Raw genomic sequence first — 25,574 nt, 5'->3', positions numbered from 1 at the left:
CCCAGGGCCACTCAGGCTGCCCCTCTGGACAGGCTGCTGGCTGTTGGCCTGCCACGTCCCTCCTGGGTGACAGCAGACTTGGCCCAAGTGCGCTCCCCAGCCTTCTCTCTCCACCCAGAGCTCCTGCATCAGCTTCTCATACTGGAAGGAGACCGTGTCCATCTTGTTGGACCCAGACCGCCAGTCACCTTCTGCCCTGGTCAGCTACATTGAGGAGCCCTACATGGACATAGACAGAGACTTCACTGAGGAGTGACCCTGAGCCAGGCTTGGAGAAGCTGCTGGGCCAGGGCAGTGTGGGTGAGCATGAGTGCCCATGCCACGCACTCTGCCTGTCCCCACCCTCTTGCCTCCCCACTGCCCTGTCTACCCCAGGTCTTCAGGTATAGGCTCAGTGGAAGGAACATCCTAGAAGCTCTTGTCTCCTGGGTCTGAGGGCCTGGGTCATTGGGGAGCCTGTTTCCTCACTGTCCCCAGGGTAAGGACAATGGCACCATGCCCACCCTTCCCTCGCAATCCTGGAGCCCTGGCCTGCCAGAGAAAGGGAACATGGGAAACTGAGCTTCTCCCATCAGCCTTGATGGAGAGGAAGATGCGGACCCCTGTGAGCCCAGCCTCCCTGGCCTCAGGGCCCAGGCAGAGGCTCCCGAGCCCTGGGCAGGGGTGGGTACCGGAGAATGCTGCCTTCCTTCCCCCAGGTCCGCCCGTCTCTCCTCCTCCCCACCTCCCTTGTCTTCCTTTAACTGCTCTGGTTCTCTGCTCGTTGGCCACTGTGTTCATCCCAAAGGTTCCCAGAAGTGGGGGCCTTCTCTCCATCCCGTGGGGCATGGAGTGCCTGTGCCTGCCTGAGCCCAGACACAGGAGCCCGGCTGAGAGCTTACCCTTGGCTCCTCCTGTGTTGCCAGTTTATTAACAGCAAATAAACCAATTAAATGGAGACTATTAAAGAACTTTATTTTAAAGACTGATGTGGACTGACTTTGTCCCTGAGGTTGTCCCAGCTCCCCTGACCCCATGAAATAAGGACGGTGGTGCTTGTGAAGACGTGGCGTTTATTCAGAGTTCCGGGGGGGTGGCCACAGACAGGCGACAGCAGACCGACAGCAGGCAGCCTCTTGAGAGCCTGGGGTGTCACTCCTTATGCTGAGAGATGAGAAAGAGACTGAGCTACACCCGTGTCTGCCCAACTTCAGCACCCCCAGCACAGAGGCCGCCTCACCTTGGGGCCCAGGGCATCCCTGCTCCTTGCCCGCAGCTTGTTAGCCTGGGTCTCGGCCATGTCTGCGCGCTCCTCGGCATCGTCCAGCTCGTGCTGGGCCTTGCGGTACTTAGCCAGGTTGGTGCTGGCCTGCTGCTCCTAGAGGCATAGGCAGGGGCCTTGCTTCCCATCGGTAACAAATGGCTACCCTGCTCCCAGCCCAGAAAGCAGCTGGTTTCTCCCCGTCCTCCCTCCACTTTTCCATCACCAGCCTTCCCCGTACTCAGACCCGGAGTGGAGACTGTCCTTTAAGAGGTGCCCGTGTGTCCTTGCCCATAGGCCATCCCCAGGCCTGGACAGAGGAAGAAACAGTTCACTTCAGTCTCTCTCTTCTAAAGCGATAAGTGACCCATGCTTTAGCCATACAAGTCCCTGAGTTGAGAGGACATGGCTGTCACCCTTCAGTGCAGCGGCTGCAAGGCCTGCAGTTGAAAGCAGCTCACCACTGGCATCTTGAACGGTCCCAGATGCCTGGCCCCCAGTGTGCTCACCGCCTCCTCAAACTGACGCTTGTAGCTCTTGACCTTGCTCTGCAGCTTGTCCACCAGGTCCTGCATGCGAGCCAGGTTCTTCCTGTCCTCCTCCGTCTGGGCCAGCAAAGGGATCTTAGGGTTCGCCTGGACTGGGTTAGCTCCAGGGCCACCTGGGATGGACCCTATCACCCACCTGGTATGCAAGCTCCTTGACCCTGCGCTCGTGTTTGCGCACCCCCTTGAGGGCCTCAGCATGCTTCTTCTGCTCCGCATCAAGCTCCGCCTCCAGCTCCCGCACCTGTGGAGCGGTCCGCGGTCGGTTGACTGTTAGCTGAGCCGGCCCAGCCTCAGCCGCACAGGGGAAGGCCTGGGAGGGCTGCACACACCTTGGCCTCCAGCTTCTGCACTTGCTTCTTCCCGCCCCGGAGGGCGGCCTGCTCGGCCTCCTCAAGGCGGGCCTGCAGCTCCCGCACTGTCTGTTCCAGTGTCTTCTTCATCCGCTCCAGATGTGCACTGGTGTCCTGCTCCTTTTTCAGCTCCTCAGCCATCATAGCTGCCTACGGGGGTTGGGGGGTGGGGTAGCATGGTGGGGAGGGGGCACAGCCAGCACTTTGGGCTCTGTACCCACTCATCCCCAACCCTGGCCCAGCCTCACGTCGGTGATGGCCTTTTTGGCCTTCTCCTCAGCTTCCCGCCTCTCCTGCGCCGCCTCCTCCACCTCCCCACTCAGCTGGGCCAAGTCCGCCTCCAGCTTCTTTTTCTGGTTCAGGAGGCCTGTGTTCTAAGGAGAGCAGAGACTCTAGTCAGCAGGGCTCTGCCCACCCCACCCCACCTGTCCTGGAGGACGTCTTTGGCCCGTCCGTCCGTCCCCACCTGTGAATGCAGGAGATTGAGGCGCTCTGTGGCCTCCAGCAGCTCCTGCTCAGCCAGCCTCCGGCTGCGCTCGCCCTGTTCCAGGGCGGCCCGCAGCTCTTCCAGCTCGGCAGCCAGCAGCGCAGCCCTGCGCTCCAGGGCCTGGCCCTGTTCCCGGAGCTCAGCAGCTAGCCGCTGCTCCTCATCCCGCCCCGCTTGTTCCTCCTTGAGCTGGGCCTGCAGCAGCCTCGTGGCTGCCTGTGCCTCCATGGCCTGGCGTGTGGCGTGGCCCAGCTGGAGCTCCAGGTCATTGAGGTCCCCCTCCATCTTCTTCTTGAGCCGCAGTGCCTCATTGCGGGCCCTAGTCTCTGCATCCAGGGAGGCCTGTAGGGACTCCACTGCTCGCTGGTGGTTGCGCCTGTGAGGGTGGCATGAATGGAGTAGGCGGGGCATTCCCTGTGGCATCATGCCCTAGGACCCATGGAAATGGAAACCCATTTGGGGAGCAAGTGAATTGTTTCCCTCTGTTTTAAAGCCCCTTGTGACTTGCCAAAAAAACCCAGTAAGTTCATTCACTAGAGGCCAGGGGGACAGGGACTGAACCCTGGCCCTGAGCATCCTTTAGACTTGTGGAGGATCACCTCTGGAATGGGAATACCCTACTCCAGTGGCAGGGGCAGACTAGCAGTTCCTGCCAATGTGTCACCATAGGCACAGCAAGACTGCTCTCCAGAGACCTCAGGTTGGTGCATTCCTCATCCTTCTCGGCCAGCTTCCGGTCCACTTCTGCCTTGACCTGGGACAGCTCCAACTGGATCCGCAGAGTCTTCGTCTCTTCCAGCTCCAGTGCCCCCTGGGGGTGTGGGTCAGGCAGTGCTGGGTGAGGGGACTGGGCAGATCTGGAGACCAATGAGGCCAGGGAGCCGTGGACCGGAGCCCACCCACCCGTGTGGCCAGCCCTGACCTCAGCCTCCTCCAGGGCAGCTTGCAGCTCACTCTTCTCCCCTTCCAGAGCCTTCTTGGCTTTCTCCAGTTCCTGGATGCTCTTCCCACTGAGGCTGACCTGGTCTGTGAGCTCACTGATCTCCTCTGCAGGGGGAACAGAGCACAGAGGGAGGACTCACCCTCGCATCTGTCCTGCCCCAGGGTGCTTTCCTCACCCCAATTCCAAGGTGACCCTAAAGTGCTCTGGACCTCAGGTCCTGCCTTACCCTGCAGATTCTTGTTCTCCCGCTTGAGTGTCTCCAGGGCCTCGAGCGCCTCCTCGTGGCTGTGCCGCAGCCGAAAGAGCTCCGTGCCCAGACCTCGGGCCTCCCTCTGGGCGGCCTCGAGTTCCCGCTGCATCTCCTCCTCCTGCCGCCTCCGCTCCTCCAGTGCCCGCTCCAAGTGCCGCTGCTTCTTATCGAGGGCAGCAGCGGCTGAGGTGGCCCGCTCCAGCTCCAAGGTCACATCCTCTGACTCTGTCTGCAGCCGCAGCTTGGCCTTCTCCAGGGAGGAGCATTTGGCATTTGCAGCCTCTACACCTTCTTCTGCCTCCTGCAGCCGCAGGGCCAGCTTCTTCCTGGACCACGCACCGGGCAGGGTGGACTAGGGAGCCTGGGGAGAGGACCCCAGAGTCCCCACCACCACATACAGACAGGCACACAGGCCTGACTCTCTCACCGGCCCTAGACCCCAGCCACTCACTTGGCCTCCTCCAGCTCCTCGGTCCTCTGGATGGCATCGGCCTCATACTTGCTCCTCCACTGGGCCACCTCAGCGTTGGCTTTGGACAGCAGCCGCTGCAGCTCAGCCTGGGCCTCCGCCTCTTCCTCGTGCTGCTCCCGGAGGAGGTCGCAGTCGTGCCGCAGAGCCTGCACGGCGTGAGCCAGTGCACCCTTGGCCTGCGGGGACACCAGTGGCCTCAGCACCAATCCACGCTGGTGGCCTCGGGGGGGGGGGGGGGGCACCTGTCTGCCCCGCCCCTGGCGGGGCCCATCTGTCTGCCCTGCCCCTGGCGGGGCCAACTCACCTTGCTCTCCTCCTCCAGCTGCCGCCGCAGCTCCTCCAGACTCTGGGCTGCCGAGGTCTTCCCTCGGCTCAGCTGGCTGATCATAGATTCTTTCTCTTCGAGCAGGCGGCCCAGCTCCCCTGCAGGTGAAGGGGGCCGGCGGGCCGGTCAGTCGGTGGAGGGGAGCACCTAAACCCTGCCTGGCATAGCCCAGCTAGCCCCAGGCCTCACCGTTCTCCGTCTGTAAGCGCCCCCGCTGGGTGCTGGCGTCCGCCAGCTGCCGCTGCAGCTCCTCCACCTTGATCTTGGCCTCGCTGAGCTGGTCCTCGTAGGTCCTGCACAGCTTTTCCGCACTGGCCTGGAACGTGGAGTCAGAGATCAGGACAAGTCTGTGCATCCAAGGGCAGGATCCAGGGGCTGCCGGTCGGAGATGGGGGCCTGAGATTGGGACCTGGGACGCTAGGTATGAGACTAGGGGTCAAAAGGGAGATTGAGTTCCAGGTTCAGGGTCAGAGTTCCTAATGTGGGCATGAACTGGGAGCCTCAGAACCCACACCAAGGTCAGGGAGTCGGGAATTAGGAACTAGATCTGGAATCTGCTGGGAACAGGTGTTAGGATTAGGTTCAAGGGGTGTGTGTGTAGGGGGGGGTCTGAGTTGGGTGCTGGGGTTCAGGACAAGAACAGTGTAAAGGCAGATGTTAAGTCTGAATTCAGGAGTCAAGAGCTGGGGTCACACCTTGACGGGGTGGGAGGACTAAGGTTTGGATGTGAATGGGAACAATCTGGAGCCAGGGAATGAAGTTGAGCAGTCAGGGTTAGAGGTCAGGACTGGTGGGGAGCTGGGGCTTAGATGCCAGGTTAAACAAGCATCCAGGGGTCAGGAGGTCACTGCTGCTGTGGAATATTGGCATCAAGTGGCCAGCGGACAGCTGGGTGAGCTGTGGAGCCAACAGTGGTTTAGAGGCAGGAAGGAGGCAGACCTTGCCGCGGGCCAGAGTCTCCACGCTGGCGCCCAGATCGTCCACCTCCATGCGCAGCTCACTCTTCTCCTTTTCCAGTTTCTGCCGGATCCGCTGCAGGCTGTCCACCTGCTCGCTCAGCTCTGCCGCCCCGTCGGCCTGCTTCCGGCGCAGGGCGGCCACGGTGGCCTCGTGTCTCAGAACCGCCTCCTCTAGCTCCCGCCGCAGCCGGCCCAGCTCGGCCTCCCGCTTGCGGCAGCCCTCACGCTGCCCAGCTGAGGCTCCGCCGGCCTCCTCTAGCCTCTCACTGAGCTCCTCCAGCTCTCGGGCTGCCTCTGCTCGCTGCTTTTCCACGCGGGCCCGCGCTGCTCGCTCGGCCTCCAGCTCCTCCTCCAGCTCCTCTGCCCGCGCCTGGGTAGATGGTACCAGCCTCATGAGCCTCTGACGGGGCCGGTCTACCTGGGCATTGCAGTCCCCACCGCCACCGTGCACACCTGTAGCTCCTTGATCTTCTTCTGCAGCTGGACCCCCAGGAGCTGCTCGTCCTCCACCCGCAGGTTCAGCTGACTCAGCTCTGAATCCTTCCTGGGAGTACATGGTGGGATGAGCCAGCCCTGGCCCTAACTGCTACCCCCTTGTCTGCCTCCGTCCCTGAAGCCCTAAGGAGGAGCCTCAGTGGTCCACATCTACGTCCACATCTGCTGTCCTCAGCCCTGGTCCAGAGAGGGCAGGACATGACACCTGCCCTGGTATTCTCCCCCCTCACAACAACAGAGCAGAGAGAATTCAGAGGGGAAGGAGAGCCCATTGGGCACAGAGACCCTGGCCACCCCACACCTACTTCTTCAGCTTCTCCTCCAGCTGGTGCTTGTCCTGGGTGGTGTCTGTCACCGTCTCCTGCGTCAGCTTCAGGTCCCCTTCGAGTTTGCGCTTGGCACGTTCGGTGTCCATGCGCAGCTTCTTCTCCTGCTCCAGGGAGCACTCCAGCTGTGGGGCAGTGGGGCTCACTCAGCCTGGAGCAGGCGCCACCCTGACGTCCCCCAAGGTCCTCCAACTCACGTCCTCTACTTGCTGCTCCAGCCGGATCTTGGCCTTGGCCAGCGCACTCACGCGGTCCTCCTCGGCCTGCAGGTCACCCAGGGCCTGCTGGTGAGCCTCCTGCAAGGCCTTCTTCTCCTTGGTCAGTCGGACCACGGACTCATCCAGCGCTGCCATCTCCTCTGTCAGGTTCTTCACCTGTGACAGGCCCGATTCACTGTGGGTCCCTTCCTCCCCACTGGCTGCTCTGAGCAGCCACCCCTTCCAGCTGTGGGGTGCAGGCAGGCCACCACACCGAGCCTGGCCATTCCTGCCAGATATGAACCCAGGGGTTCATATCTCCTCAAGCTATGTAGAGGATTCATGTAAAGGCTCATAGCCAAGCATGGTGCCCGGCCCTGAGTAAGAGACTCATGGGTGGCAGCCATTTACAATATCAACAGGTATTCAGTGAGTTGTGTTCTGGTCTTGGCTTTATCTTCAGCCCCGGTGAGAACCCAAATAGCCTTACTTTCCTCTCTCCTCTGACAGAGTCAATACGTGTTGGAAACCACGGGCACCCTGAGGGCTCTGTGACTGAGGGATTTGCAATTCAGAGGAGCTGCCCCCTCCAGTGAGCTTGCAGTCCATGACAGGCGATAATTGCTAGCATTTACTAAGCACCTACTGTGTGCAAGGCCTGGTAGTGTATGCCTAGCAAAGGTCAATTACATACCAAATCCTCAGGCACCCTAACGAGATAAAGACTTGACAGATGAGAACACTGAGGCTCACAGGAGGCAGTCACCTGCCTCAGGCCACACAACAGGGGCCCAGCAGAGCCAGAAGGGGACCCTGCAGTTGCCTAGCCCTGAACTGGCCCCCAGCTCAGGCCCACCCCACACCTTATTCTCAGTGGCTTGTTTCTCCTTCTCAGCCTTGGACAGTGTCAACTCCAGGTCATCGATGTCCTTCTTGAGCTCTGTGCACTCATCCTCCAGCTTGCGCCTGCGGGCGGCCAGGTCAGCATTCACTTCCTCCTCATCCTCCAGGCGCTCATTCAGCTCCTTCACCTTCGCCTCCAGCTGCACCTTGGACTTGATCAGCAAGTGGCAGCGCTCCTCTGCATCCGCTAGGTTGTCCTGCTCCTGAGGGGCCGGGTGGGGGAGCCAGATTAAAGAGGACCCCAACCCTGAGAAAGAACGGCCATTGGGCCGGGTGGTGGTGGCGCATGCCTTTAATCCCAGCACTCGGTAGGATCTCTGTGAGTTCGAGGCCAGCCTGGGCTACAGAGCAAGATCCAGGAAAGGCGCAAAGCTACACAGAGAAACCCCGTCTCAAAAAACATAAATAAATAAATAAATAAATAAATAAATAAATAAATAAATAAATAAATAAATAAAAGAACAGCCATTCGTCCTCACAAAAGCAACTGCAATGAGGCAAATGTTGGCAATTCAATTGGATAGATGAGGAGTTGAAGCACCCACACTCTGCTGGGCTCTGGAGACTATTGTAGGGGCCTCTCCTGGGCCTTGGACACAGGGACAGACAAGGCGCTATTAAGAGTTAACATTAGCCATAATGCAGGCATCCCACGAGACCTAAGCGCTCTCGGAGAGAAGCCCCACCACAGTGTGTTTGCTTGTTCGGAGCAGCCACCCTCCGAGGGCAGTGTGGGTGGCTGCCGGCCAGGCCCTGCCCACCATGGAGCAGCACCAAAGGCCATCCCAGGAGGAGACAGCGTTCTTTCACGTTTCCACACTGCCTGTTGCCTAATCTCCCTACTAGAAGGGGACTTTTACGACCATCATGGCTGTGTCTTCCCTGGAACCATCTCCGGCATCAGCCTGGGGCTGGCATCCAAGCGACGTCAACACCTATGCTGGGGAGTTTCCAGACTTCGACCTCTGCCTTCTAGGTAGGACCCTGTTACCTGCCTCAGAGAGCCCTCTGTCCCTGAACCAGAGAAGGAAGCAAGGGTCTATTTCAGGGGGACTAGGGATGGTGGAACTGGGGCTCTCCTGCAGCTTTAGCTTTAGGACATGGGCATGGTCAAGGCCTACAGGCCTCATCTCCTGGTACTCCCAGGGTAGGAAGACAACGCAGGTCAGAGTACCCAGAACCCTCCAGGGCTGCCCTGCCCACATCTGGTGAGAGGTTTTCATCAGCACCACCTGGACTCTCTTGCCCTGGTCTCACTCACTGCCTGCAGCTGCAGGGCCAGGTCGTTCTTCTCCTGAGTGACACTGACGTGAGTCTCCTCCAGCTCCTGACGCTTGGCCTCAGCAGCAGCCAGTGCCCCGCGCAGCCCCCGAAGCTCGGCCCGCAGCGCCGCCAGCTCCTCCTCGGCCTGGGCCGAGCGCAGCAGTGGCTTCATCTTGAAGAAGAGCTTCATCCAGGACCAGTTCTTGACGGCATTGAAGGCCCGGATGTTCCACTGGATGGTAAACAGGGCATCCCTGGGGTGGGGGTGGGGGCGATTATGTGAAGCTCTACCCCTTCAAGGTGCCCTGGCCGCTCTCTGTAGTCTTCCCAGCAGTCCTCTGGGGGAGTCTGGGGAGCAGCCACAGATCCACCTCCAAGGCAAGGTCCATAACCTCCACATATCCGCTAGGTGGCCTCTGCAGGTGTCTGGAGACAGCCAAGCTACCAGGCCCTGTGGTCAGACTGTTGGACTCCTCGGTTGAGCGGTACCCACCCGAGAGTTCTGCCTTAACCAAGCAAGCGATAAATAAGACACGCAGTTCAAATCTGGGAAGCACTAAATGCTGTTACCCTCCCGGCCACACTCTGGACGCGCTCTAACCCCAACTTCTAAAACTATGTTATTTTTAGTGTGTGTGTGTGTGTGTGTGTGTGTGTGTGTGTGTGTGTGTGTACTTGTGTGCCACAGCACACACATGGAGGTCAGAGGACAACAAATGGAGGTCAGTTCTCTCTTTCCACCATGTGGATCCTGGGGATTGAACTTAGCAGGCATGGCAGCAGGTGCCTTTACCTACTGGGCCATCTCTGGCTCTCACTCCAATTTTAAGGTGTAAAAACGGGTGTGACGCAGAACCTCACCCCAACCAGCCATGGGGGACAACCTAGGCAGGGTGGCAGGGTGGGAGAGCCTTGTAACCCCGGGGACAGTGATCACACCTACACCCCCATCCCTCCCCACCCTTCCTTCCCATCCCTCATCCCATGGCTACCTTCCTCCCAGCATGCGCTGGTACTCCAGGCGCATGAGGCGGCCCCGGCTCCGGGCCTGCAGCAGCGTCAAGACCTTAGCCAGGCGCTGGTCGCGGAGCTCTTCCAAGATGCCTAGGAGCCCAGCCTTGAAGAACACCTAAGGGCAGGGTGCAGCCGAGTGGGACCCCTGCTCAGTGTGAGCGGGTGCACCCAGGTTCAGCCCTAACTCCAATGCCCCCTAACCTTGGTGTGGCCAAACTGATACTGAGTGTGGTCGATGTCCAGGGAGCCCAGCAGCTTCTCTGTGGCCTTCCTGCTGTCCACAAAGGTGTCATCTGGAATGGCACTGGGGTTCAGGATGCGGTACCTAGGGGACCAGGAAGAAGCTGACATGGTCAGGACAGAGCAGAGGCCTTGAATGGGAAGCCAAGGAGCCGTAGCAAGAGAGCTAGGACTGCCTGACCTCTCAGGGACAGCAGGGGGCAGTGGTGCCGCACTGGGGGATGCGGCACATCTGTACAAACCTCAGCTCAGGGGCCAGGTGTGTGGCACACATCCAAAATCCCAGCACTTGGGAGGCAGGGAAGATCCTTGAGGCCAGCCTGGTTCCCTGGCCTGACCCTGTCTCAAAAATGGGCTTGATGGCTTCAAGTGCGTTTTAGTGCGTTTGTAAATGGATGTGGTTTTTTGTTTGTTTTTTTTTCCGAGACAGGGTTTCTCTGTGTAGCTTTGCGCCTTTCCTGGAACTCACTCTGTAGCCCAGGCTGGCCTCGAACTCACAGAGATCCGCCTGCCTCTGCCTCCGCCTCCCGAGTGCTGGGATTAAAGGCGTGCGCCACCACCGCCCGGCGATTTTTATAGCTTCTTAAAGGCAAAAACAAAACAAAACATAGAAGTGGTATATGTGGTATGCTATACCATACCACAAATTCAAGAAAACTTTGAGAGAATTCTATTCAACAGGAGGAAGGATCCCTAGCACGTCCACTTACATGGACATATACACACATGTGTACAGGTGGGCTGTGGCCATGCTGTGAAGGACAAGTCCCAGAGACAGCCCGGGCCCCTTCACTAGGGGGAACTCACTAAATAAGGTGTGGGGGTCATTGGGCTACTGTATGTTTTCCAGACTATTAAAAAAAAACCGTGATGACACCCGCCTGTGCCCTCAGCGTTCAGGATGCTGAGGCGGAAGGATTGAGAATTGTTACTTAATTGTGTATGAGTGCTTTGCCTGCATGTAGGTACTCATGGAGACCAGAGGAGGGTGCCAGAGCCCCCTGGAGTTGGAGTCACACACAGCTGGTTATGTGGTTTTTTTTTTTTTTTGGTTTTTCGAGACAGGGTTTCTCTGCGTAGCTTTGCGCCTTTCCTGGAGCTCAATTGGTAGCCCAGGCTGGCCTCGAACTCACAGAGATCCGCCTGGCTCTGCCTCCCGAGTGCTGGGATTAAAGGCGTGCGCCACCACCGCCCGGCTGGTTATGTGGTTTTTAAGTCGCCATGTGGGTGCTAGAAACTGAACCCAGGACCTCTGGAAGAGCAGCGAGTGCTCTTAACCTCTGAGCCATCTCTCCAGCCCAGGTTTGGGTTTAAACTTGTGTGCACAGGCATATGGAGACCACAGGACAGCCCCGGAGCTGCCCTCATGAAGGCAGGCTGCCTCCTTTGAGACAGGATCTCTGTGTCGCTCGGTAAATCTGCTACCCAGTAGCTCAGACCTAAAACCCGGAAGTCACCGTAGGCTTGTCCTTTCTTACTCTGTGTCCAAGTGATTGGCAAAGCCTGCAGCCTCCGCCTCCGCCATACACCACAAGTTTAGTTATTTCTCTCCTTAACTGCCTCCTGGGAGGGAGCCCCCTCCTCAGGGACTAGAACCTCTCTTTGTCCTTTGGGCTGTAACTTGTCCCTCCCGCTCCCACAGGCTCCACCTCATCTAAGAGCAGGAGAAGGGGGCCGAGGGCAACGGAAGCAGCCGGCACCCACCGCTGCCTGAAGTCTGCATACAGCAGCCTGTTGGGGAACCCTTGGCGACAGATCCGGATCCCCTCCAGGACCCCATTGCAACGTAGCTGGTGTAGCACCAAGAAGGAATCCATGACCCCTGGAGTGTATGAAAGGAGGAGGTTAGAAACCTAAGGACAGGCCTTTAGGTCCCGACCCAGGCCTCTGAGACTGTGCAGACCCTGCAAGGCGAGAGCGTTTCCAGTTCCCCCATCCCGAGCAGCCCAGGGCCACCACCTGGAGTCTTGTTCTCATTGGGGACGATGCAACGGACGAAGTGAGGCTGTGTGGCCCGTAGGTTGGTCATTAGCTTGTTGAGGTTCTCCTGGGAGTGTGGGAGAGCAGGGAGAAGGCACGGGAGGGGCAGAGAACCAGAATTGGATGCTGCAGTGGGTCAGGACCAGTGGGGACTGAGCAGAGGGGCCCAAATGCACCTGCGCCTGTTCTTTATCTCTCGCTCCTTACTTACGACACCCCATCCGCCACCAAAGCCTCCACCCCCCCCCTCCCGGGGCTGACTCCCACGGCCGCCCCTCCCCCCAGCCCTGCCCAGGCAGCGTGGGGGCAGACAGCAGCACAGACTTGCTGTGATGTTCACGTAGAGAGGAGCTAAACATCACTGCAAGTCTTAACAGCTGCCCACCCGAGACACAGGGATGCGGCAGGAAGCAGAGGGCGCTGCAGGCTCAGAGGGTCAGGGCTGCTGGGGCCCTGTCCGCACCTCACCTTGTGAAGCTGCGACACCGTCTGAAAAGATGCTGCCTTCTTACGCTTCTCTTTCACCCCAGACTTGGGGGGCTCAGCTGGTAAAGATGCGAGAACCGATCATGCCAGGGAATGCCACTCTGTGGACCCACGGGGATGGCCAGAGTGTCCCTCGGTACTCACTGGAGCAAGAGCCTGCGTAGTTCTCGTAGAGGGTGGCCAAGAGTCTGTTCTGTGACTTCTGGAAGATGGGGACCACTGTCTCATTGAGGGGGTCCTTGTTCTTCTCCAGCCAGCCCACGATGCTATAAGGGACCTACAGAGACAAGTGCTGACCCCAGGTCGTGACCCCAAGAAGGAAGGGAGGACAGCGGTTGAGTGTCGAGTTCCAGTGGGCACCTACCACGCCTGCATAGTGGACCACCTCGAAGTGAGCCTGATACTTGCGTTTCTTGTCTGGGCGAGGCTGCTGGAAGTTAGGTGACTTCCCAGAGTGATTGTCGTAGAGCTTGGCCCTGAAGCTTGCATCTGAAGCCTTGGGGAACATGCACTCCTCCTCCAGGATGGACAGAATGCCCAGAGGCTGGGGACAAGGAGCAAGACTGAAGGGCCAGACCATGCAGGCTGGGCTCTTAGACTCTCGTTCTCCAGACTAGCTCCCTCCAGGAGCTGTTTCCGATCCATAACCCAGGCATCCGCAGGAGGGCCGGGGACGAGCCCCATCCCCGGGAGCCCACCTTCCAGGAGAGAAGGGTTTGTGGCTTGACTTCCAGTCCCCGTCTTTGCCTGTGTGCCGACCAGACTGGCACCTCTGCGTTCCGTTAACTAACATCCATGGCTCACTTGTACACACTAGGTTTGGGTTGTGGTTTGGTTTTTAAGGCCGACTAACTCTGCATTTTGGTTCCCACACTCAATAGAAATAGGGATCTTGCATTTTACTAATCCTAGGTCTTATAAGCATGTGTTTATTTGTGTGTGTGTGTGTGTGTGTGCCTGCATGAGTTTATATGCCCACGGAGGCCAGAGGGAATTGGATCCCTTGGGACTGGAGTTACAGGCAGCTATGAGTTGCCTTATGTGGGTGGCGGGAATTGACAAGATCTTCTGCAAGAGAAGCACGTGCTCTTTGTTCGTTTGTTTTTCGAGACAGGGTTTCTCTGTGTAGCTTTGGAGCTTGTCCTGGAACTCACTCTGTAGACCAGGCTGGCCTTGAACTCACAGAGATCTGCCTGGCTCTGCCTCCCGAGTGCTGGGATTAAAGGCGTGCGCCACCACTACCAGGTGAAGCAAGGGCTCTTAACCACTGAGCCATCTCTCCAGCCCCCCACCTTCATTTCTTAACCAAATGGGAAAATGATTTCACTTCAATACTTATTTAATCGGGAAAAAACAAAAACAAAAACAAAAACCAACCACCTAAATGCCCAACAGCCAGAAACTATCTGAGTCACCGGCTGCATGGCCTATCTGCTTTCTTCACAACATTGAAAATGCGTGTTCAGAGGAAAAACATACTATACACTGGGACCATGTCCATAAAGAACATATATGTGCTGAGCTGGCAGGACGGTTCAGTGGGTAAAGACACATGTCACCAAGTCTGATAACCTGAGTTTGATCCCCAGGACCCATGTGGTGGAGGAGAAAAATGACTCCTGAGTTGTCCCTGACTGCCCTCCCACACATGCACGCCATGGCATGAGCTTACCAACACAAATACAGGAAGCAAAAAAGTACATGTAATGATAGAAAAGGACCACACATGCCCTGGGCAAAGCGTCTGGAGTGAAGGCCGCTCAAGGCTGTGGGAGGCTCAAAGGGAATTTCCCCCCTTTGTTTCCAATGTTGCCAATTCATTTTTCCCTTCTTTGTGCAGTGGGGAGACATATACAATGTATTCCAATCCAATAAACCTAGGAGACTCTGCTCAGGTCCGTTCCCCACCCGGCCTGGTGGATGGCAGGGATACCCACAACAATGGAGTTTTACCCTCCCTACACCACTTACGACACTATTCACCTGTGCCCCCACGTTCCTATTTACACCTATGTGCACAGCCACGCAACCAACCCTGTTCACACTCATGCACACACAAACCACACACTGATCCACAGCTGACATGCACACACGCGCTCGGGCAGGGTCCCCACCCGAGGCCTGACCTTCTCGATGAGGTCGATGCAAGGCTGCAGGTCCAGGCCGAAGTCGATGAAGACCCAGTCGATGCCCTCCCGCTTGTACTCCTCCTGCTCCAGCACGAACATGTGCTGGTTGAAGAACTGCTGCAACTTCTCGTTGGTGAAGTTGATGCACAGCTGCTCGAAGCTGTTGAACTACCAGGGGCGGTGCCACAGTCAGCCGGGTTCCCTGTGGATGGGCACGGGGGGCCCGTGGGGAAGCAGGGATGTGGTTCCCCCCCCCATACCCACCCCACCCATCAGCCTCTGCCTCAGAGCAATACCTGTGGCTGAGAGCTGTTCTCACCTCAAAGATCTCAAAGCCAGCGATGTCCAGGACCCCAATGAAGAACTGTCGGGGCAGCTTTGTGTCCAGGGTCTGATTGATGCGAGACACCAGCCACCGGAACAGCCGGTCATAGGTAGCCTTGGCCAGGGCCCCCACAGCAAATACCACCTGTGGAGGCAGGAAGGCAGGATGGGGACCTGGCAAGAAAGGGACCCTGCCTCGGCTGTCCCTGGGTGAGCCTTAGTCTGCCGGCATCTCACCTGCTCCACGCTCTGGCCCTTGGTCACATACTCATTCCCCACACGCACCCGGGGGTGCAGGAGACCTTTGAGGAGGTCTCCACTGCTGACCCCCATCAGGAAGGCAGCCTTGTCAGCGCCTGGAAGGGAACATGGCTTAGATAAGGGAAGAGAAGTCAACACTATGGGCACTTGGGGGTGGGGGTCTGTTGTCACAGTGTGGGGTTAGAAGAGGAAGATTAGGAGGAATCAGGGCCTGCATATTGTCACCCTCAGGAGAGTCTAGACTTCAGACAGGAACAGAGAACACGGAGGTCAAAGGTTATGGACAAGGATTGATGATCATGTACAGGACAAGGTGTCCGGGGTAAAGGCCAGGGATTAGAGGTCCTCACTCTCCGTGCCGTCTGCCTCAGCCTGTTCCTCTCTCTGCTTCTGTTTGAACTTCATGTTGCCAAAGTGCAGGAGGGCACCCACGATCTTGTAGCAGGCACACTTCTCGTCCACACTGAAGCCCAGGATATCCATTGCGTGCTGAGGTGGGACAAACAAGTTGGTTTCAGAGAAGTATGAGTCCTTGAGAGTCTAGCCAAGCACTGCCACACCAGTCATATTACCTGGTATCTACCCAGCACATAGGTTCACACGCACGCATGCATGCATGCATGCATGCATGCACGCACGCACGCACGCACGCACGCACGCACGCACGCACGCACATGCACATACCATGGGAGCCCAGCTTGGCACCCCCTCCCACTCCCCCCCCCCCCACCGAGCATACATCAGTGGCGATGAGCTCTTCTCCATCATCCATGTTGTCCACGGTGGTGACCCCCTGGCTGCAGAAGTGGTAGTCATAGGGATTCATAGACAGAAGCAGCATGTCTGTGGACAAGATGCCCCAAAGGTGAGTCAGGCGGAGTAGTCACAGGCTGCCTTCCCTCTCCATCCTGTCTGGAGACCCTGGGGAGTCTGTCAGCAAGTCTAGATTCTCTCCCAGGACTTCTCTGGAACCTGAGCTTCTGATCCTTAGTACCCATACATGTGACTTTTGAATTCTTTTATCATTTATTTTTATTTACTTAGTCTTATGAGATAGGTTCTCTGTAGCCCAAGCTGTCCACAAACTCCCATCTCAGCTTCTGAGTACAGGAATTATGGGCCTGGCTGCCTGGCTGCTTCTTTTTCATAGGGTTGTTGTTGTTGTTGTTGTTGTTGTTTTGTGTGTGTGTGTGTGTGTGTGTGTGTGTGTATATATGTGTTTTTTTTTTTGTGTGTGTGTGTGTGGTGGGGGTGCTGGGGAGACTGGGGATGGAATGCAGGACTCTGTATCTCCTGGACAAGTGCTTTCTACCACTGAGTTATACTCAGCTCTTTCAAATTTTTATTTTATTTATTTACATATCTATTTTGTTTTGTGAGACAAGGTCTCTCTACATATCTTTGGCTGGACTAGAACTTACTCTATAGACGAGGCTAGCTTCAAACTCAAAGAGATCCATCTACCTCTGCTTCCTGAGTGCTGGGATTAAAGTTGGGCGTCACTAAGCCCAGCCCCTTCCTTTTCGTTTTTTAAAGTTCATGTGTGTGTCCGGGCGTGTGTTCTTTTCGGTTCTCTGGAGAATGAACCTCAGTCCATACGTCTCACTCATCCTTTGACCTCTGTTCACAGTCAGCCCTCTAGCCCAGATCCTGAGGTGGGTACCAGGACAAAGGGAGGACCAGGCTTTGCCTTCAAAGGGTTGGAGAAGCCGAAGTGGCTATAGATTACCACTGGGTTCCCTTGGTACTGGGCGGGGGCTCTGGTCTCAGCAGCTGCTGCCATCTTGGCAGTACAATGGCGTTAAGTTCCTGCGCAGGAACACCCACACCCTTATCTACAGCCCCCCCCTCCCCCGCCACACAGAAGCGGGGAGGGGTACAGACAGGCTGTGAGCCTCCAGGGGAGTGGAGACATCCCACACCTCTGCAGAGAGGATGAACAGCCATCCCAGGGCCTGGCCTCATGGGGGCCAGGCAGTCTCTTTGGGTTTTGAGTCCCCATCCTGGCCCTCACCCTGAAGCTCTGGCTTCTTCCCCGAGAGGATCTGGTAGTAGACGTGGTAACCACGCTCACCGGGCAGCTGGAAGATCACTCGAGACTTTTCCAGGAGATCTGCAGAAAAGGCGTGCCGGCCTGCTGGCTCCTTACCTCCCCAGACAAAGATGCCAGGGCCGTACAGGGATGGGAGGTAGCAATCACAGGGGCAGGGGATGTGTGGAGGTGCTGTGTCTGTGCCCGGGTCAGCACACACAGTATCTGTGTCACCATATGGGACTCGGGCTGCCTCTGTGGGAGTTTCTGGTGTCTTCTTCCCTTACTTTCAACCTTATATATTGAGGCAGAAGTCTCTCAATTGAACCCAGAGCTCATCAATGAAGCCCTTACTATCCCGCTTCTCGAAGACTCCCTCCCCTGCCTCCCAAGGGCTGGGATTACAAGTGCCTCCGACACCCACTCAGCATGTACACGGGGCTGGGGATCTGAACTCTGGTCCTTGTATTTGCACAGTAAGTGCTTTACTCATGAGGCTTCTCCCCAACTCCCTAGAGAAGGTTTTGAAGCGGGCACAGGATACGATCAGCTTTGGACCCTAGCCTGACTAGCAGACAGAGCGGGAGAGGAGGGACCAGGAGGCCAATAGGACGGACGAGAAGGACTCAAGTGGGACCCGGCTGGGGATGGAGAGAAATGGCCAGAGCAGACGGAAGCCCAAGGCTTTGTTCAGTTCAGCCTCTGTCCCTCCTCCCGCGCCTGCCCTGCGCTCCCGGACTCACAGCTGTCGATGTCTGCAGAGGCCAGCTTCCCAGAGGGACCGAAGTGGATGCGGATGAACTTGCCCTACAGCGGAAGGACCACGCCACCCTCAGTCCTGTTGTTTCCTACCACCAGGGCACACACACCACACACCACACACCACACACCACACACCACACACCACACACACACACACACACACACACACACACACACACACACACACGCTACCGACCCTTCCCCACCCCCAGCCACACAGTGCCCCGCTGTGCCCACTCACAAAGCGGGAAGAGTTGTCATTCCGCAGGGTCTTGGCGTTGCCAAAAGCCTCCATGGCAGGGTTGGCCTCGATGATTTGATCCTCAAGGGTGCCCTGGTGGTGGCAGAGGAAGGAGGGGTCAGGGCCACCCATGGAGTCTCTGGTTGTAAGGAGAGGTGGGCATCCCCAGGACCCCATAAATGTTGTCTGCCCCGCAGCTGGCCCTATACTTACCCCAGTCTTTGTTGCCAGAAATTGCTAGAAGGAGAAGGAGGAAGGTGTCAGAGGGTGTGAGGTCTCTCCGGAAGGGGTGGGGCATCGGGACAGTAGTCAGTGGGATAGTGTTGTTAGTCACCCAGATATTTAGAGGTGGTAAACGTCACATCCTGCCCTCCCCTGCTCTGTACACCTAGCTTCCCCGGGGCGGATAACTGAGAAGTGCTAGGCGGGGAAGCGCGCTTAGTCTTGAGGGCTTGAGACAGGACGGCCCTTGGGTCTCCTGTGTACTAAGGTCCAACCTGTCTCTCGATTCTCAGGAATCTCTTCATTGTCCATATCCACACAAGGGGCCTGACTAGAGTCTTCTCTCCCTTAGAGGCCTGCCAAAGCCCCTCCTCCTCTGGGAAGACGTCCCTGATCTCTGAGATAGCAGAGACTTCTCCCAGCTCCGACCCTTCCTACCCTAGCCTCCCTGGCAGTCCCTTCACATGTGTTCTGTACTGTGTTGTGTGTGTCTGTGTGTCTTCAGCGCTGTGTGCAGACTAACAGTCAAAGGGGCCCTCCCAGTGCAAATGATTAGCTCTGTCGGAGCAGGGAGCTGATTGGCTCAAGGCCGCACAGTAAGTCTATGTCCTGGGGGTCACCACAAGCATCCTGCCTCCTGTGATGCCATTCTGTGTCTCACCAGAGGCCACACTCCCTCGTCCCCTCCTCACTTTATTCTTCCTCCATTTTCATGTCCCCTCCCCACCTCCTACCCTAATGCCAAGAGCCCGGGAAGAAAGAGAGGAACGGGTTCTGGGATAGTAGACATGTCACCAGGGACTCTGTGGTCACTCATTCACTTATTGACCTCCAGGGAGCCCCAGATGACACATTGCTGGGAAGAGGGAGGAAAGACGCCTGCCCTCCTTGTCCAGCTCACACCCACCGCTTTTGTTCAGGACTTTCTGGCTAGTTTAGCCACATCTGAGCCCAAGGGGAGGGGTTGGCACAGGCTTTAAGTCACCAAATCCCGTGGTGGCTTCTGTCCTCTCTCTGAGCTGCCCCTCTGCCCCGACTCCAGGATCAGAGGTCCTCCCTATGCAGGTACTCCCCTGCCCCAGCCCTTCCAGCTGTGTTCCTGTCAGCGTTAGCCCCGTCATCTTTTCCTGTTACGGGGGTCACCCCACTTTTCTGCAGTGTCCTCAATGGTCTTTTGGGGTTTGGAAAAACATGGCAGGAAAGGAAGGGGAGAAAGAATATCAAAAAGTCAACAACAAAGCAAAACAACAATGGCTGCAACCAAAATCCAAACCAAAATCCAAAAACCAAACGAAAATCCAAAAACCAAAACCAAGACAATCAAATGAGGAAAACAGGAGGAGGGGGGGGGAGACGACAAAAAACAAAACAAAAAAAGAAAGAAAATACAGCAAGAAGAAAAAAATAAGAAGAAAAAGAAAGCCGCCCCAGAATAAAGCAAGGCTCAACAGGACCGGGAGTCTGGGTTGTGCAGAGAAAACCTGGGTCCAGAAAGAAAAGACGGTGCACATCTGTGTCGGTGTGTGTGTGTGGGGGGGGGGGGGGGGTCTGTGGAAGCCACAGAGCTCTCAACAGCTGGCCTGTGGGCCAGAGATAGGATTGTTCACTTAAAAACAACAAAGGCCCCATGTCTCCACCGTTTTAAGAGATTTCAAGCCAGGCAGTGGTAGCGCACGCCCTTAGTCCCAGCACTTGGGAGGCAGAGGCAGGTGGATCACTGTGAGTTTGAGGCCAGCCAGGACTGCTACACAGAGAAACTCTGTCTTGAAAAACAAACAGACAAAAAAGAAAAAGAGAGAAATAAAAAAAAAGAAAGAAAGAAATTTCAAAACATCTTAAAACCACAGGCTGTGCTATTGTGAAGAGCTCCCGAGCCGGCAGCTCTGGGTAGTCAGCATCTGTGGATAAGCCTGCCGCTCCTCTCCTCAGCAGCAGGTAACGGTGTCTTCGATATGCATATGGTCCAGAAAAACAGGCACTTCCGAGTAAAAGCAGCCTGCTTGGTAAACTCTTCAAAACCGTGAAGGTCACATGGAAAAGTCACACACACAAAACGTCTGGGAGCGGTGATGTGGCTCCCATCTGTGTAGCTGAGGCCTGGCTCAGGCCTAACATAGAGAAGGAGGTGGCCACAGGTTTTCTGGTCAAGCCTTGCTCAAGCCAGAGTCTCTCACCAAGGCAGGAGGCTCAGGCAGGGCTGGGGGATCTGGGAGGTTGCAATGTTAAAAAGAAGGAAAAAAGAAGGAAAAGAAAAGAAAACCAGCGAGAAGCAGTGGGGGTTGGCGCCCGAGTGGGCAAGTCTTACTGCCTTCTTGCCCGGCCCGTCTCCCAGGGCAGCGACGATGGCAAAGTACTGAATGACCCGCTTGGTGTTAACCGTCTTACCGGCCCCCGACTCTCCGCTTGGACAACACAAACATGAGTCACCAGTGCCCAGTGGTCTAATCCCCCCACATCCCAAACCCCAGCCCTCCTCTCCCATCTCTGTTCCCAACTCAGTATCCCCAGATTCCAACTCCCGGCTACAGACCACTCTGTGAGATGGTGGACCACTGCCCCCTGGGCACTAACTTAACTCCTGGTACCAATCCAGGTACCCCGCCTCCATCCGCAGATCCCACAGAGCGGACCATGATCATTTTATGGATATGGAAAGAAACCTCAGAAATTCTGGGCCTGCCTCTGCCCTGTGCATGGTTCACATCCAAACACACTGCTGTAATTTTGTGAGGCAGGTTAGAGTGTTCTGTTCTTACCGGTGAGGTTCAGGGGCCCAAAAGCACACAGCAAGAAATGGAAATGTGAGTACCCGAATCCAGCTCTGTCTGGTTTCAGAGTGATGTAACTAGCAGATTAAAGGTTTTGTGTGTGTGTGTGTGTGTGTGTGTGTGTGTGTGTGTGTGTGTGTGTGTGTGTGTGTTTGCATGTATTGGCCTGATGGGACAGGAACCCGATTCATCAGAAACGGACCATGTTCCCGTGAAGTCAAAGGATGGGGGCTGAGGTAGAGATGAGGAGATGCTGGGAAGAGGGACTAGATAGCACCTCCAGAGAAGGCAGGTGGGAGAGACAGCGGGGACTTGGGGCCACTCCCCTGTTTGAATACCTGCTTTCTATCCCCCCCCAACCCATAAATGGAGAGGGGAGGACATTGGCTCCAGGAGGTAAAGGCCTGCCCTAAGAACTTGGAATCTAACCCTGAGAAACAGCTTTGATTCACCACGGCCAGCATCACCAGCACCACCACCAGTACCACCCCTGCCACCACCTCCTCCTCTTCTTCCTCCTCTTCCTCTTTCTCCTCCTCCTTCACCACCACCACCAAATGCCTAGTACTTGCCACTCCATGCCCAGAGCCTCACTCACGTGATCAGCATAGACTGGTTCTCTCGGTCTAGAGGAAAGGGAGAGAGTTCGGGTGTCAGCCAGGGTGAGGGACTAACCATAGGTGGATCTCCTGGGTCGTCTACAGCACAGAGACAGTTGCCACCACCCCAAGTCCCAGTGGGAAAGACCACGTAGGACTTCCAGACTCAAGGGGCATAATATCTAGGGTGGTGCCAAAGGAGGGCAATGCCAAAGGGAAGGGAAGGAGTCCTAACCAGAGGCCACCCTGGAGCCGAGGCGTGGAGAGGGAGCAGCTCTTACTGCGGAGCATGTCGTTGTAGGCATTATCTGCCACCGCATATATATGAGGCGGGGCCTCTGAGCGCCGCTTGCCCTTGTAGGCAGCCACCACAGAGGCTGTGTAGACCGGGAGCCATTTGTACGGGTTAATGGTGACACAGAAGAGGCCGGAGTATGTCTGAGGAGAAGGAGTTCACAGACGGAGTTTTAGGGGGAGGGAAGGGAGATGTCCAAGTTTCCATGCCCCGGGCTCATCCTAACCCCTGCTATATTCAAGAAGCCTCCCGATACGCCGTGCACAGCCCTTCCTCCTGTCCCAGCTCGAGCCCCATGAAATGACTGACCCCGCTGTCCTTTGCTGAACTTTCAAGCAGGCAGCTACATCTCAGGCCCCACCCACAGCCGTGGCCCTGACTCCAAGACCCTAGACATCACCAAGTCATTGCTCTAGGCTGGCCTCTCGTTCACCCAGGCTTGTGCCTCTAGCCCTGCCCTCTGCCACTTACACAGTTCTGCCCCTTCAGCCCCAGAGCCCCCTTCCAGCCCCGTTCTAGTCCAGTTCGCCAGACCCCATTCCTTCTGAGCCCTGCTTCTTCCCTTAGCCCCGCCCCACGAGGAGCCCCGCCCCATGAGTGGCCCCAGCGCCCTCAGCGGCCCCGCCCACAGCTGCCCGGGCCTCACGTAGATCATCCAGCGAGCGTATCTCTGGCGCAGGTTGTGTAGCACCGCGGCCTCGTTGAGGTGCGTCATCATGGCCATGTCCTCCAGTAAGTCGAAGCGGGGTGGGTTCATGGGTTGCATCTCCGTTTCGCGCACTGTCAGCACCTTCCAAGGAGATGTGTCACACAGTGAGGGCCAGAGATGCGCCAACTGACCTTTCTCTCTCCTACCCACATACTCCCTCCCATGCCCCACCCTGCTTCATTCACTCCGCCGATCCGGACAGTCAGGAGATGCACCCTGGGTCAAGCGAGCTGATCTCAAGGGAGGGGGTGCTCAACCTTCTGGTCTTTGGTCTCCACGGTGACTTTGCCTCCAGCAGCTTCAGTCTTGACCTCGGCCTCAACATAGGCATCCTGTTCATCAGGCACCCAGACCCGTTTCTTGCCTGGGTTGCAGAAAGATCGGACTTTGAGAGGGACTCCAAGTGTCCAGTGAGGTTCCTACACTGTGGACATAAGCATCACCCCCCACCCCCATTCCCCACCGGGAGCCCTTCTGCCAGGGGACAGGAGTTCCAGTGAGGACTCATCCAAACCCAGGGCAGAGCTGGGAAGGTCCCTAAAGATCACACATGAGCTGATTGGGGTAACCGTCTACACTGCACACCTGGGCTCAGCTCCCTGACACCTGGGAAGCCTTCATTCTCTGGGCCTGTTTCCTCAGACGCAAAGGCCATGAGGCAGGCCTGCTGAAGTCCCAGGTGGAGGAGCCTTTCAGTATCGGGCTCCTAACTTTCCGGTGGCTTGTACCTTCCCTATCTCACGGAACACTCGGGGCTCTCCTGTGTCCTATACTCTTTGCTGACTGGTCAGCTCACCCCAGAGCTTGAGAGCCCAGATTTTTTATGATGGTAAAAATGTAGACTCATGCAGACAGCAAGTTCTGTTCCCTGACCTCCCAGTTGCTAGCCATGTGCCTTGGTCAGAACTATTCACATAACAAGACTCCAAGCCAGGCTCCTGCATTTTGTTTTGTTTTTTAATGCATTAAAAAAAATTTTAGCCGGGCAGTGACGGTGCATGCCTTTAAGGCTAGCACTCAGGAGGCAGAGCCAGCCAGATCTTTGTGAGTTTGAGGCCAGCCTGGTCTACAGAGTGATATCCAGGAAAGGCACAAAGCTACACAGAGAAACCCTGTCTTGAAAAACAAAAAACAAACAAAATTTTTAATGCCCTAAGGAAATCCTCGACTCTGCATGCTAAAATTTTAAACAGAGGAAAACAATTAAAATGACAACAGAAGAATGTCAGATCAAGTATGAGACACCTCTCCTTTCCTATGTAACTCTGGCTGGCCTCCAAATCACCAAGATCTGCCTACTTCTGCCTCCTGAGTGCTGATAGTAGAGATGTATGCCACCATGCCCAGCTAAGCACTATCCTTTTGAACATAGGGCTATGTACAGCTCCAGATGTTCCATACCACTGAGTCTGGCTCTACTTTGGTTCCACCTGCCCAGATTATTGAGAGGATACACAGGAAGTCATCAGCTCTGGGCCTGGCACACAGTAAGCCCTAGACACACACTGCCTATGTTATTATTGTACTATGAGCCAATCCAGTCATAAATAGTAGTCTTTATTCCTGTCCCTAATAAACAGAGGCTTTGGCTCCATGGAAAACACTAAAAATAAACTCAGCACAGGTTTTGTGGACATGGAGGCCACCTGCACACATCAGTCTCATCTCAGAGGCTCAGGTCCAGCCTGAGTCTTCATGGAGACTTCAAGAGCAAGGTGACATTATCCCATTTTACAGAGGGACAAACCAAGCCTTGCTGGTAGCCAGCCACACAATCTTATTCACATGGTCCCTGCGATTTTTAGCCTCTGGCACCCAGAACCTGGGAGAAAGTCCCAGGGTATCATAGTGCCTCTGTAGTATCAAGGAGGATGGTACCCTCTTCGCTCCTAGTCTGAGTGCATGGGCTTCTCCATGGCTGGGCCCCTCTCTGTTCTTCTCACTTACCATCCCATGGGACAGTGTGCACCTTCATCAATTCCTGGTAGCCCTGGCGGAGATAGCAGGCGGATTCTCCAAGTTCGCTCACATCCATCATGGTGGTGAGAGGTGGAGGAGGCGGCCTGAAAATCTGGGTAGTGATTCAAGGTGGTCCTAGGCAGCAGGCACTGGAAGATGGCAATGGCAGGAGACTCAGGTATGACCCTCTAACTCACAAGGACTGACAATGGGTCTCCCTGCCTGTAAACACACAACTCCGAACCTAAGAGCATCCTCTGCTACAGGTACTGAGGACCTGGGCCCACCAATGGGCTCTCTCCTACCTTCCCTCCAGCTCCAAACCCAGCCCTGATCACCCACCCCAGCCCTGATCACCCACCTTGGCACCACAGTGAGGGTAGGGAACTGTGCTACCCCTTTTATTGCCGCTGTCAAGGTCAGCAAAGGAGAGCTATGTCAGCAATCTCCACGTGTCACAGCCCCCCCAGCCTGGCCACAGGACACAAAAGGCAAATTCCCTTTTATCTCCTGTAGCTCAGCCCCTGGGCTATTTTTACCTCCCATTGTCAGGGGATCACAAAGGCGGAGAGAGATAGTTCACTCAGTCAGGGAAGCTGGGATTCAGAGAGGGACAGGGACAAGGCAGCAAGGTACTCAGGAGTGGAAACTGAGTCACGGGGAGTCTCAAACATGCAGAAAAAAAGACCTGTACTTCCAGAAACAGAGAGTAAAGAGACCAGGGAAGGGAGCCATAGAATGCTCATGGAAACGACCTATTTTTCTTTCTGCACTAGGAAGAATGAAGTCTGGAGA

The 25,574-nt window shown here is 56.3% G+C and overlaps 2 protein-coding genes across 5 annotated transcripts in view; one reads left to right on the top strand and one right to left on the bottom strand.

Annotated features, from left to right (window-relative positions):
• The window catches only part of Trpc4ap (transient receptor potential cation channel subfamily C member 4 associated protein), a 73,537-nt gene extending 72,575 nt beyond the window's left edge, over positions 1 to 962 (top strand). For both annotated transcript variants that reach the window (XM_006988254.4, XM_042276585.2), the window contains exon 19: positions 119 to 962. In XM_006988254.4, the coding sequence (XP_006988316.1) occupies positions 119 to 256 (138 nt within the window). In that variant the 3' untranslated portion in view covers positions 257 to 962. The remainder of the gene's footprint in view (positions 1 to 118) is intronic.
• Myh7b (myosin heavy chain 7B) lies at positions 934 to 25,246 on the bottom strand. Of its 3 annotated transcripts, XM_042276584.2 has the most exons (41): positions 25,141 to 25,246; positions 24,768 to 24,928; positions 23,078 to 23,184; positions 22,758 to 22,901; positions 22,098 to 22,254; positions 21,816 to 21,843; positions 20,755 to 20,851; positions 18,441 to 18,464; positions 18,228 to 18,320; positions 17,968 to 18,031; positions 17,207 to 17,305; positions 15,932 to 16,035; positions 15,543 to 15,681; positions 15,169 to 15,287; positions 14,927 to 15,076; positions 14,605 to 14,775; positions 12,843 to 13,022; positions 12,623 to 12,755; positions 12,461 to 12,537; positions 11,972 to 12,059; positions 11,717 to 11,834; positions 9,974 to 10,097; positions 9,751 to 9,887; positions 8,757 to 9,012; positions 7,456 to 7,698; positions 6,593 to 6,769; positions 6,375 to 6,520; positions 6,028 to 6,118; positions 5,555 to 5,944; positions 4,805 to 4,931; positions 4,595 to 4,713; positions 4,270 to 4,466; positions 3,795 to 4,144; positions 3,548 to 3,672; positions 3,321 to 3,436; positions 2,605 to 3,001; positions 2,387 to 2,512; positions 2,118 to 2,288; positions 1,925 to 2,029; positions 1,750 to 1,845; positions 934 to 1,357 (listed from the first exon to the last, which is right to left on the bottom strand). In XM_042276584.2, the coding sequence occupies exons 2-41, from the start codon at positions 24,856 to 24,858 to the stop codon at positions 1,190 to 1,192; spliced, it is 5,844 nt and encodes a 1,947-aa protein (XP_042132518.1). In that variant the 5' UTR covers positions 24,859 to 24,928; positions 25,141 to 25,246; the 3' UTR covers positions 934 to 1,189. The 3 variants fall into 3 exon arrangements, with proteins under 3 accessions (XP_042132518.1, XP_042132517.1, XP_042132516.1); XM_042276583.2 differs by lacking the exons at positions 20,755 to 20,851; positions 22,758 to 22,901; positions 23,078 to 23,184; positions 24,768 to 24,928; positions 25,141 to 25,246 and having other exon boundaries at positions 934 to 1,143; positions 1,220 to 1,357; positions 22,098 to 22,184; XM_042276582.2 differs by lacking the exons at positions 20,755 to 20,851; positions 22,758 to 22,901; positions 23,078 to 23,184; positions 24,768 to 24,928; positions 25,141 to 25,246 and having other exon boundaries at positions 22,098 to 22,184.
• Between the last annotated feature and the right edge of the window lie 328 nt (positions 25,247 to 25,574).

The sequence above is a fragment of the Peromyscus maniculatus genome, chromosome 4 (assembly GCF_049852395.1).
Source record: "Peromyscus maniculatus bairdii isolate BWxNUB_F1_BW_parent chromosome 4, HU_Pman_BW_mat_3.1, whole genome shotgun sequence".
NCBI classification, from domain to species: domain Eukaryota; kingdom Metazoa; phylum Chordata; class Mammalia; order Rodentia; family Cricetidae; genus Peromyscus; species Peromyscus maniculatus.
This window is presented reverse-complemented; position numbering and strand designations above follow the sequence as displayed.

Bases quoted from the DNA above. Each gene is read 5' to 3' on its own strand.
- Myh7b (XM_042276584.2), bottom strand. From the start codon at position 24,858: ATGATGGATGTGAGCGAACTTGGAGAATCCGCCTGCTATCTCCGCCAG. The intron at 23,185-24,767 runs GTAAGTGAGAAG...TCTGCAACCCAG, and splicing joins GCACACTGTCCCATGGGATG to GCAAGAAACGGGTCTGGGTG. The intron at 10,098-11,716 runs GTGGGTGCCGGC...CTGGTCCCCTAG, and splicing joins TATGCAGACTTCAGGCAGCG to GTACCGCATCCTGAACCCCA.